Here is a 13,205-nt window from a genome sequence, read left to right as displayed (position 1 = left end):
TTCTGAAAAATACCCATACCCAATCAAGTTCAATTTTCTTCTCAAGAGTGACCACAGATTTTCTGGAATTCCTTTATTGTCCTTATTATTTTCTTTTTGTTCTGCTTCTTCGTCGTCCATGTATGATTTTGACATAAATGTATACACGAAATATATTGAAAGTTGCCAATAAATGGAAGTGATTTAGTTGAGTAAATCATAAGATGTCAATTGTGGCGTATATATCACAAATTTAGATCGAGATGATTAGATCATACTGAGTAAAACAAAATTAGTATAGTTTGGCCGACCGTCGAACCATGGCAGGTTCATGCGAGAAGCACAAGTACCCTAGTTCTACTTCGCGATACAACATCATTATGTTTGAGACTAGGTAGATGCTCATACTGAGTAAAAACAAATTAGTATAGACCAACCGCCAACTCTTGTGCGCAAGGCGAGTGCCTTAGTTCTAGTTCACGATACGATACAACATAGTTAGGTTTGAGACGCTTTACGTGCCCATTCTGAGTAAAAATAACCTAATTCTAGTTCACCGTACCACATCCTTAGGTTATATGAAATGAACCAATTCACTTGCGCGCCTAAACAAACGCACCACCCCAAACCCACCAGGGAAGAGCGAACACATAACAGTAGAGTAGTAGAACAATAGAACTCCAGGGACTGATAAAATATCACCCAACCTCATAATTTATCGTCGTTGTAAACCTAAGAAATCTGCAGATTATTTCAGTTGATACCTATTTCTGAAATCTCCATGGCTAGGATTTAATTCCAGCCATGCAATTATAGCTTATAGAATGCATTCAGGACTAGGGTTTATCCTGAGACTCAGAAGGTCGGTTTCAAATATCTCGAATACTAGATTCACGAGTACTGATGATGTTTTGATTCGTTTACCTCGATTTTCAATTTTCAATGTTGGAGTTACCGCAAAAAGTAGAAGGAACTTTTGCGGATACGCAGTTGAGCAGTTTTCTGATGATGAGTACGAATGCGATTTTGAGAATCAGAAGGTTATTATTCTAATCTTCATATGAATTTATGTGTATTTTGATGGAAAAACTATATTTTTAAGTTCGGGACTGAAAAAGAACCGATTTTTTTTTTAATCAGAAGGTTTTTGTTCTAATATTCATTTTGTTTAACATCTGAATTTGTATTTATTTTGACGAAATGACTCTGTTTTTATAAGTTTGTAATTGAAGAAGAACGATTTTTTTTAATGAAGTTAGAGAAACTGGGAGTTTTTGTTTGAATCAAAGATCTTAGTGCGGAATAGGTTAAGTTTTTTTTTTTTTTGAAGTTAGTTGAATTTGATGTACATTGCTGTAGTACTAAGATTAGAGCAAGTTTGTGAAAGGTGAAAACTTTGCTTCACTTTCTAAATCCCTTGTAGTTTTCTTGATTGAATTTGAATAGTTTGTAGAATGTAATTGCATTTGGGTCATGTTTTAGAACCACCTTTTCTAGTTTTGTGTTTCAGGAGTACGAAAATATAGATTTTTTTTTGTTGTTCTAAAATAGTCGAAACTCTTTTATGTTAGGCATCTTCCTCTGTCGCCAACATTGACGAATGGAGATGGAAACTTAGCTTACTTGCACGTAGTGAAGAAGACCAAGAGATAATTTCTAGAGATAGAAGAGATCGACGAGATTATGAACAGATTTCCAACCTTGCGAAAAGGATGGGACTTTACAGGTAAGAAGAAAGGACATCTTATCTCCTGTAATCCTTCATTTGTACGTGAATATGAGAATCATATTATCGTTTTTATGTTTCAGTGAACTTTATGGAAAAGTGGTGGTTGCAAGTAAGGTTCCTCTACCCAACTACAGGCCAGATCTTGACGATAAGAGGCCACAAAGAGAGGTAGTGATTTTGTACTCTATGCTTTTTGGGTCTTTCTGAAGTTACATACATTTTTCTTTTGTGGGTGATTGAATGTTCGGCGTTCTTCGCTCACAGGTAGTTATCCCGCTGAGTATGCAAAGGAGGGTAGAAGGCCTACTTCAGGAACACCTTGACAGAGTGCAACTAAGATCTGGAAAGGATGGAGATAGTTTAGATGATGAAAAGGTCGGTGTTCCAACTGAAAATATGAACCCTGAAGAAAACCCAGATACATTTCTCGATGGATCTGTAATGGAAAAGGTTCTTCAAAGGAGGAGTTCGAGAATGCGTAACTTTCAGAGAGCGTGGCAGGTAAAGTTGTGTGCTTTTCTTTGTCATTGCAAATTGCTGGTTAGTTCCATCCTATTTCTCTTTACTGGCTTTTTGCGCCTGAGGATTGCGCCTTTCTTAGGGCTACTTAGACAAACCACATCCTGTATTTAGTTCTTTCTGTAATATCTCTCTGGAGTCAGTTCTCAGCCATTTATCTGTTTTGGTCAGATCATCATTTAGTCATAAGGAAAATTTCCTAGCAAGATATCTAACACTTGCAATGTAGACATCAGAAATGCCTACTGCTGAATTGCAAAACTCCCGAAATCCTCTCTCTTAAAGTTCGCGTCTTTTCGTAATTACATTGCGTTGGTTATAGACAAAATGACAGATGTGAGTTACTATATAATAAGGCCACTGTTTGGTTGGTCAATGAAGAAAATCCTCGTTCCTAACCAAAACAGGGGTTGAAATTTAATCTCTTGTTAGGCGTTAACATGTAGTAGACTTGCTAAACCACAATAAATCAACAATTAGGGGTTTGAAATTCGGCATATGATTGAAATTGCTTAACCATATCAATGTATTAAAGTTAATTACAATGATCAGATAATGATCACAATATTGATCGTGCGGTCTTGTTGAATATTTTAATTTCGTGCCAATATGTAAGCCAATGAGACAGATTGTCTTCATTCAAAAAAGAAAGAAAGAATGAGATAGATTCTTTCTAAACCACAATAAATCAACAATTAGGGGTTTGAAATTCGGCTTATGATTGAAATTGCTTAACCATATCAATGTATTAAAGCTAATTACAATGATCAGATAGTGATCATAATATTGATCGAGCGGTCTTGTTGAATATTTTAATTTCGTGCGAATATGTAAACCAATGAGATAGATTGTCTTCATTCAAAAAAGAAAGAAAGAATGAGATAGATTCCACACCAGGTACACGACCATTCGCTATCTACATTACATGGACTGATGACAGGTTGTGCTTCTTTAAATTTGAATATGGCGTATCCTTATTGGTGTTTTTATCTGTTTGATGACTATATTTCGTTTTACAGGAATCGCCCGAGGGCAGGCAGATGTTAGAGTTCAGGAAATCTCTTCCTGCACACAAGGAGAAGGAAAGACTGCTCTCAGCCATTGCACGGAATCAGGTTTTAATTTGGAGCTGATATCCTCCCCTAGCAGGATTTTCAGCTGAGTATGTTGAACAATTGAACATTATTTTGTTCCGACCATGAATATTTTTTTTAGAAAGCTCTAGCATGGCATGCAAAATTTACTATCCTGACGTTTTACAGCCTACAATGTGCTTGATCATTTGCTTGTGAATATGGATCCTAGAAAACTTCAACTGAAGGATAATCATATTATTTCTCTTTCCTATTTTTTCTCTTTTGTATTACTTATGTTCTGTTAACTGCTTTCTATTTAATCTGTTAATGTTAAAAATCCTATGATCAGATATTCATCATAGGGTATTACTTCTCTTGCTTGACTCTTATTATGTTTATGAGTTCTGATAAAGTTTAGCAAATAAAAAAAAATACTATGAGAGCAATCTACTTGGGGAGCTACAGATGTCGGCTTGGATTGCTTATATCGGTAAAGTTATATTTCTAGAAATAACAGATATGAAGTAACGTATCCGTATAAAAGTTCCATTAAGTTCTTGTGCAGAACCATAAGGGGACCCAAACAATCCAATAAATTAAAATATTTTGGTAGGTTCAAATATAATATGTAGTCTACTTTAAATGTACTTTTTGATACTTCTCACAATGTGTTATACAATGATGTGGACAGAACATAGAGTCAATGTACTTGTTTTGACGGTTACTCATATCTTTTGTTTTCGATAAACCTAATAACCTTTAGGTTGTCAGGTTATTCTCTTTTACGTACTATAATGCATAAGATAAAACTGTGGATCCTCATTTCTTGTGCAAAAATATGAAACGAAACTATTTCCTTCTTACTATGGAATATCTTGTACATTTCTGATGTTATACTGTTACGACATTCGTTTAAGTTGTAGCACAAGACTTCTTTGACATTTTATGCTTATTAGCATTTTTCGCTACCTCTTAATCATTAGTCATTACATCAGTAAGGATTTCCATAAAGGCTTATACATTTTGTTCGTCTTAGATGAAGTTGACATATAAGTTAGAAGTCAATGATAATGATTGTAAAGAGTTTGTCATGGGCACTACCAAATCCAGATTTACCCAGTGCTTTTGCAATTGCCAACTTTCTTTTACAAAGAAGTACATAATTTGATCTTCATTGCTTTCTATGTGCTAGTTAGGGAAAAACTCTCTTCTCTGTTATGTCAAATTGTCCTATGGCTGGTATGGTTTGTTGATCTCTTCTACAATGACAGGTGATAGTGATCTCTGGAGAGACTGGATGTGGAAAAACCACCCAACTTCCTCAATATGTATTAGAATCTGAGATAGAATCTGGTCGTGGAGCATTCTGTAGCATCATATGTACTCAACCTCGAAGAATATCTGCTATGGCTGTTTCAGAAAGAGTTTCTACAGAAAGAGGCGAGCCTCTTGGTGACTCGGTAAGTTACTAAGTTGCTATTTTATTCACCTTTCGTTTTCCTTAATTTTGGATTATTTTCTTTGAATGGCTTATATTTTGTTTTAGAGTTATTTATTCCATCAACTGTACAATATAAGCTTTTGTGGTAGGTTGGTTACAAAGTTCGATTAGAGGGAATGAAAGGAAAAAATACCCATCTGCTTTTTTGTACCAGTGGTATTCTGCTTAGAAGGTTACTGTCTGATCGCAATCTCAATGGTGTGACTCATGTGTTTGTCGATGAAATACATGAGCGTGGTATGAATGAAGGTACACTTCCTAAGTACTCAACTTAGTGTTGCATGTCTTTCCTATGAAAGTATTCCAGTTCAATAAACACACCTACTGTATTCTTACTTTAATTTTTGTTGCAGACTTCTTATTAATCGTGTTAAAAGATCTTCTTCCACGTCGCCGGGATTTGAGACTGATTTTAATGAGTGCCACTCTTAATGCGGAGTTGTTTTCAAATTATTTTGGAGGTGCACCAACTATTCACATTCCAGTAAGAGAATACTCAATCCATTAGCTTCAAGTTCCTAGCTATTTAGAAAAGTTATGAAGGTCAATGGCGGTGTCATATAACTTATTTATTTCTGTTGCGAAGAAGTTATTCCTTTCATGTTAAGATATAATTTCTTTTAAGTGCTCAGCATTTGAACTGCACATGGATGATAGTTTTTTTTTGGAACTTCGAATGAAAATATAAATAAAAGTAATATTTACATGAGGTAAAAAAATTCTAGGCTTGCAAACGAGTGTAGGTAAAAATCAAACTACACCTAAAGATAGCTCCTCTAAAAAACCCAAAAGTTACATGGTCACTACCAATGCTGCCCAAGATGTTGTTCATTACTTCATTGTTAAATTCTTACCCCACCGGACTCCGCTTGATCAACCAAAAAGCAACCTTTGCACCATATGAATAATACTGTTCACTGCCGGTATCTTTTTTCTCAAAGTACCTTTGCACCATATGGCATATAGATACTTCTCCAAATATCTTTTCCTCTTCTTGATACCTTTACCTTATGCCATTGAAGTAGTGATTCTTCTGCGTATCGTGCTAATACCCATGAAGTCTTGAAAGAAGATAAAAAATAAGCCCAGACCTTAGGTGAAACTAGACAATGTAACAAGAGATGATCCAAAAATTCCAAGTTGTGCTTGCACAAGATGCATCTTCATTACTTTTGGTCAGATATCAATGGTAGGTATCTTCTCCAAAATAGCATGCCATACCGAAAGATTGACTCGTGGCTGTCTGTTTTTTCCTCCATATTTCTTTAGTAATCTCCCTCTGTGTTCTGTAGTTGACTATATAAAATAGGGGTTCTTTGTATCCTTTTGCTTGCCTAATTATTCACTATAATATGACGTTGCATGTTTTGGAGTTCCAGAATTTAGTATATTTTGTTTTTGAAAATTTGAATTAATATTAAAGAAAAAAAGGGAGAGACCAATCTTTTGGAAACACCAATGCTTCAGGCAACCCTTATTGTGAATATACGTGGTTCAAAATCAGACTTTTTTTTTCGTGAATACTTAGGCATTTATGACTTTTAAACCTCTACCCTTGTCAATATCAGGGGTTTACATATCCTGTAAGAGCACATTTTCTGGAAGATGTCCTGGAAATGACTGGATATAGGTTGACTACATTCAATCAAGTTGATGATTATGGCCAAGATAAGTTGTGGAAGACTCAAAAGCAACTATTACCCCGGAAAAGAAAGAATCAGATAACTACATTAGTCGAGGTACTACATTCAATCTCTTCTGAACAGTTGGTGTTGCAATGATAGAAAATAAATGATTTCTTCTAATCTCCAAGCACAGTGCCTTAAACCTTCTATCTTTTAATACTCCTCAGGATGCTCTTAGCAAGTCAAGCTTTGAGAGTTACAGTTCAAGGGCACGTGATTCTCTGTCATCTTGGACACCTGATTCCATAGGATTTAATCTTATTGAGGCGGTTTTATGCCATATATGTCGAAAAGAACGGGCCGGGGCAGTATTGGTATTCATGACTGGGTGGGAGGATATTAGTTGTTTGAGGGATCAAATTAAGGCTCATCCTCTCTTAGGAGATCCCAACAGGGTTTTGCTGCTTACATGCCACGGATCAATGGCCACATCTGAACAGGTACTATATCTGTTGTATAGTCTCTTCTATCTTTAGCGTGCATCTCTTTATCGGAAGCAACTCTTGTTTCATTTCTTTAGTCTATTGTTTTTCCGCATTAAGTTCGATTGAGGTAAAATAGTGCTCGGATGTTGGATTTGCTCCACAACCTGAAATGTTTGACTCGTTCCCATGACTTCTACCTTGCAATTGGTTATGGGTTGGCCTGGCCTCACATGAGTACTCCTTTGTCTTCTGATTGCTCCAATAGCACGGGGATCTTTGTTCTAAAAAAGTGGGTGGTATCTCTACAATAAATATCTTTTTGCTTAGGGATTGCACTAATTCACATCTCTATCAAATCAATGACGTTGTAGCTGAACAATATAATTGCATGGTAAAATAAAGAATTTATACATTTGCAAACTACCAGGTTGTCGGACTTATTTTGGAAAAATGATCTTTAAAACTGCTTAATAGCTATAAGGTATGAAAACTGTTTCTTCTGGTTCGTTAAAGAGAGATAAAGATTCCTCAATAGATTAGAGTTCTGGATTGATGATTGATTCACACTGAGCACTTATTATGAGCTCATGAAAAAAAAAATAGATATAGGAAATGGTACTTTTGTAGTAATGTAATTTATCTGCCTGTTTTATTCTCTTCTACAACATGGCACTGTTTCCAGCTTCTGGTTAAAAGTTCATGGTCATATGTATTTTGAGTGAGTGGTCTGTTTTGAATGAGTTCTTTTTTCTTTGTTCGGCAAGTATGGTATTGTGAAAGGATCACAGTTAGCATTTAACGATTTAGAATGTTGAGCGCAACTAATGAGTAAACAGATTATGGCCAACTATCAGTAAAATCCTCTCTGACATGTAAGATTCGAACCTTGCACTCCATACTGGACAGACGCACATGTCAGCACCCAACCAAAGTGGACTTCTCATTAGGTTTATAACTTGGAAAAAGACAAAAGATAAATTTTAATCCTTCTCCATCGTCTTTGATATGTATGAGTAACACTAATACAGCCATGATTCCATGTTATTACAAATTCCATTTCCTTTTAAGGCTAGGATGTTCAGGTTTGTTTTGTTGTTTCAATAGCCCATAATTGGCCTATGCTTCTGTTTAATTGTAAACAATTAAGGTTTGACCAATTTTTACACCTATAGAAAGGGACTACGCACAAACATGAATATGGGCGGCCTTTGCTGTTTGCAGCTTAGTGGCTTGATCTTTTGACAAAATATTACATTCCTCAAAAAGTCCAAATGAATTACATGAATTTTGGTCCCCAATGTTTTGTTTGCTTACGAATTGCTAATTGTGTTACTATGAAGAGGCATCTTCTTTTTGGATGATATTAAGTTCTGGCATTTGTAATGGAAGCCAGAAGTACTTCCGTTCTCTTCTTTGGCATCTAGTAGTTGATTTTGATATTTTCCATTTGCACATTCCTCAAGATTTACATGTACTGCGAGATTAATTCGGCCATGAAATGATTATACGATGCAGAAACTTATTTTTGAGAGAGCCCCTCCAAATGTACGCAAAATTGTTCTTGCTACAAACATGGCAGAGGCCAGCATTACGATCAATGATATTGTTTTTGTCGTTGATTGTGGAAAAGCAAAGGAAACTACATATGATGCTTTGAACAATACACCTTGTTTACTACCATCGTGGATATCACAAGCTTCTGCTCGTCAAGTAAGTAACTTTTCATTTTATGGACTATTCTTGCAAGTTGCAACTGTGAGATGGATGTTTAGTATGTATGGTATCTCTATCAAACCAGTGTTTTATTTGTACGTTGAATAGGTATCAATTTGTTTTTTCTCTGTCTTTGTGCATGCACTTGTTGATGGTTGGATATTGGTTTCCAGGCATGTTATTTTTTTTTATAATGCACTGTTTTACATGAACATCAAAGGAGCTTCACGCTTTTGCAGCTTCAAGCATTCTTTCCCTACATTTTTCTGCAGTATTTTATGTTAGACTAAGTTTTATTTTGTCTTTTCATGGATCTCAGAGAAGGGGTAGAGCTGGTCGTGTGCAACCAGGAGAATGCTTTCATCTATATCCAAGATGTGTTTACGAGGCTTTTGCTGAATATCAACTCCCTGAACTTTTAAGAACTCCTTTGAACTCACTCTGCTTGCAAATAAAAAGTTTGCAGCTTGGAACGATTGGGGAGTTCTTGTCAGCCGCTTTGCAGCCTCCAGCACGACTGGCTGTAAGTTTTATTTTTTTTATCATCTCTTTCTACTTGGTATTTGAGATCAGTTTCGTTTGTGTAATCACCTATGACCTAATTTGTGCTTTAGCATCTTCTGAACCTTCATACCAGCTATCAGATAACTATTCTCTCCACTGCCATTAGAGACTAAGGATGATCATTCGGATAAACCTTTTTATGTTTTATAGATGTCTCCCATCTTTGTTTTATACTTCTATTATGATCTGATCATATATATATGTTGCAGGTCCAAAATGCAGTTGATTTCCTAAAGATGATTGGAGCTTTAGATGAGAAGGAGAACTTGACGAATCTTGGTGTGTTTGGTTAATCTGTGACATAAGAGAATACACAGTATTTTCTTTTTGTATAATTAGTGGCTCATGCTTACGGGATTTTGGTTCTTTCACTCTTTCAGGGCAATTTCTGTCAATCCTTCCTGTTGATCCCAAACTTGGAAAGATGCTTGTCATGGGTGCTATCTTTCGCTGTTTTGATCCTGTTCTTACAGTAGTGGCTGGATTAAGTGTTAGAGATCCTTTTCTGTTGCCTCAAGACAAAAAAGATGTAAGGTCAATTTCCAACATATTAGTTCCTCAATTACTTGTATCGTTTTGGCTGAGGGACTTTACCAAGTTATTCAGTTGTTTTCTCTCCTCCCAAGTGATGCATCGCTGCGTCTTAATTCTAAAGTATTGGTTTACTTCCATCAAGTTTCTCCACATATAAATTAAGCTCAATGAACTCATTTTATCTTTATGGCTTGAATGTGGAGAGCAAAATTTGTATGTGGACAGCTTGATAAGGAAAGAGCAAAGGTTTAATATGGGGGAGCTGTGTTTGTATCTTGCAAGAGTCAATTTTCTCATTAGTTTCCAGGAACTCATGATGGGTAGAAGGTTTACAGCAATGGGATTTTGCCGGAACTGTCAGATGCGGATAGTTTGACAAAAGATCAGCCCTTGGACCTTCTCCTTGTGCACCTACAATGATAGGGCTATACACGTCACAAGCTTATTGCCACTTGTTATTCCAGTATAATGAAAAGTTTAGATTATGTTGGGGCATGCTTCCCTAGTTGTCTGTGGCTGTGCTTAGACTGCTTTCTTATAGGCATAAATCTCTTAGTACTTGATCATGCAACACGTATCTGAATCAAAAGGAGTTACTTTTATGTGCCTTGACAGTTAACAGTTAATAATACTGCTAGGATCTTAGGTTCACCTGTCTCCCATTATGAACCACATAACCTTGTTTAGACTCCAAGAAGGCCAATCTGATTTCTTGTTCTCATTCAGCTGGCAGGGACAGCGAAGTCAAGGTTTTCCGCGAAGGATTATAGTGATCATATGGCTCTTGTTCGTGCGTATGAAGGCTGGAAGGATGCAGAAAGAGAAGGATCAGCTTATGAGTATTGCTGGAGAAATTTTCTCTCTGCCCAGACTCTTCAGGCCATCCATTCTTTGCGGAAGCAATTCAACTTTATCTTAAAAGATGCTGGTTTATTAGAGGCAGAGGCCAACAAGAACAATAGTTTAAGCCACAATCAGTCACTGGTTCGTGCTGTCATCTGTTCTGGCCTCTTTCCTGGAATAGCATCCGTTGTGGTAAGAATTCACTTATTCATCTTATATTTTATGCATCACCATTAAAGTTCTCAGATGCTTATGATGTGTAAATCAACTTCATGTGTGCAGCATCGAGAGAGTTCCATGTCTTTCAAAACGATGGATGACGGTCAGGTTCTATTATATGCTGTAAGTTAAAAATTCTATTCTAAAGCAATTGTATTTTACCTTATGATTTTGTCACTTCATACTTTTGTAGTTTGTAGCATTGATTTTTTTGGTAGTAATGTATACATGCATGTTTCAATCTGCAAACAGCTGGTCTTATTTTAGATCTTAGTTGGGCCGCTAGCTCCTATTTTACTTGTGAACATGTTCTGTATCTGTAATTTATGAGCAGGAACTCCCGTAAAAAGCTAAGCAAATACTTGCTTATTGACATTTCGAGCGGAACTTGTGTGGTTATTTTACACTCTCCCCTATTAATGGATTATTTTATCCGTTATCTGGTCACGTGACGGAGAGATCTACGCAATGTACGTCAGAATAGCCTTTAAGTATCTGATGAGATATCCCGTGTTGTAACCAGGGCTCCAACTAATCCTGACCACCTTAAACTAAAACTAGTGTACTTGGCAGAGTATAATGGATAGTACTAGTAGGCTGTCCTTTAATCAAAATGTTTTTGATACGAGATAGACGATAGCTTGCCTCCAAACTAGGTTAATGTCTTTTTTTTCCTCGGGTGAATTTGTGTTTTTATTTTCTTCATCAGTCCTTGCGTACTGCTGTTAGCTGACAATGATTTTATACCTATTTCAGAATTCAGTCAATGCACGTTATCAGACAATCCCTTACCCATGGTTGGTATTTGGTGAGAAAGTAAAAGTCAATACCGTCTTCATACGCGATTCTACTGGTGTATCTGATTCAATACTTATCCTCTTTGGCGGTACTCTTAGCCATGGTTGCATGGTAATTACATTTGGACACAAACAATTCTCATGTTTTTGTTGCTACACATAATTTAACTGGTATAGATCTGTTAGCAATGATGACATATTGTTCATATTTCAGGCTGGGCACTTGAAAATGTTGGATGGGTATGTTGATTTCTTCATGGATCCAAGTCTTGCAGAATGCTATTGGACCCTAAGAGAGGAACTTGACAAGCTTCTTCAAAAGAAGGTTAGTTCAACAATCGAAGAAGTGTAATTTGAAGCATTCCTTGTGCATGTGCATTAGATTCTATGGCCTTGGGAACTATAATATAAATTTGGATTATTTTAGCATACATATTGAAGTTCTGTTTTATCATGTACAATGCAGCTTAAAGACCCTAGCCTAGACATCCACAAGGAAGGAAAGTATCTTATGCTTTCGGTGCAGGAGCTGGTCTCAGCTGATCAATGTGAAGGAAGATTCGTGTTTGGTCGTGAAAGTAAGAAGGTTAGGGAAACTTCTGGTGAAAACAGCGAAACCAACAATCACCTTACAAAGGACGGAGCAAACCCTAAAAGCTTGCTTCAGACTCTATTGATGAGGGCGGGTCATAGCGCTCCAAAGTACAAAACAAAGCACTTAAAAACCAATGAGTTTAGGGCATTGGTTGAGTTCAAAGGGATGCAATTTGTAGGGAAGCCGAGGAGGAACAAACAACTTGCAGAAAGGGATGCTGCTGTGGAGGCATTAGCTTGGTTAACCCACACTTCTGATAATAACCAAGATGAAGATGACAAGTCCCCACCTGATGTCACCGATAACATGTTGAAACTGCTCGGAAAACGAAGGAGGTCAAAGAGACATACTAACTAGTCAATGGTAGTAGCATTAGCAGATTATCTAGGTTGATCCCAATTCGAATTCTTTTGATTCTTCCGATCAGCCAACGAGTCTCGTGTTGGTTATTCCATCTTCCTAGATATCGGAACAGCCATTTAGGCCATTGGTGGCTGGTACTGATCGAGGCATATGCGCTTGGGCGAGTATAATATTTAGTATCTTATCTATGATCATGGTTCCGTGGGAGATGTATATGTTTATTAATGTTATTGTTGAGAAATATGTAAAGTAGTATTGAAGATCAGATTGTATTTGTAGTGAGTTAATTTTTTCTTATCTGATAATCTGATCTGAGATGTCACTTTACAATCATGAATAATCAAATAAATACTAGCTGCACACTAGAATATACCCAGTTGTATTTTACATTCTTTCACCTGCCCAAGGGAGGTATCAGTTTTAAGGGAATGGTGTGTGAAATTCACATTCAAGTGGTTGAAAGTTTAAAATAGAAATTGAAACTATGGTAGTTTTTGTTTTGAAAAATTGGGTGAAGTGACTCTGGTTGTGGTGTATTTTGGCCAAATAACTGTATATTGCTCAACTGACATTTTCTTTATTCTACTGCTCTTCGTATACAAGAGAGTGTAGACGATCTATAATCATGTGTTGAGCTCGTTTTTATTTTCGTCTCCAGTGTTG

General features: G+C 36.5%; 1 protein-coding gene across 1 annotated transcript; it reads left to right on the top strand.

Annotated features, from left to right (window-relative positions):
- Positions 1–439: 439 nt before the first annotated feature.
- On the top strand, positions 440–12,912 carry ABO6 (DEA(D/H)-box RNA helicase family protein). Its single transcript, XM_086660417.1, has 19 exons — positions 440–1,019; positions 1,551–1,705; positions 1,789–1,876; positions 1,973–2,209; positions 3,247–3,342; positions 4,575–4,763; positions 4,894–5,053; positions 5,158–5,288; positions 6,373–6,543; positions 6,657–6,929; positions 8,430–8,624; positions 8,947–9,150; positions 9,401–9,470; positions 9,572–9,720; positions 10,452–10,760; positions 10,851–10,910; positions 11,544–11,696; positions 11,799–11,909; positions 12,051–12,912. The coding sequence occupies exons 1-19, from the start codon at positions 804–806 to the stop codon at positions 12,534–12,536; spliced, it is 3,453 nt and encodes a 1,150-aa protein (XP_086516543.1). The 5' UTR covers positions 440–803; the 3' UTR covers positions 12,537–12,912.
- Positions 12,913–13,205: the final 293 nt, after the last annotated feature.

Source organism: Eschscholzia californica, unplaced genomic scaffold (genome assembly GCF_041429995.1).
Source record: "Eschscholzia californica isolate CP2 unplaced genomic scaffold, dmEscCali1.0.p SCAF_2, whole genome shotgun sequence".
NCBI classification, from domain to species: Eukaryota; Viridiplantae; Streptophyta; class Magnoliopsida; order Ranunculales; family Papaveraceae; genus Eschscholzia; species Eschscholzia californica.
This window is presented reverse-complemented; position numbering and strand designations above follow the sequence as displayed.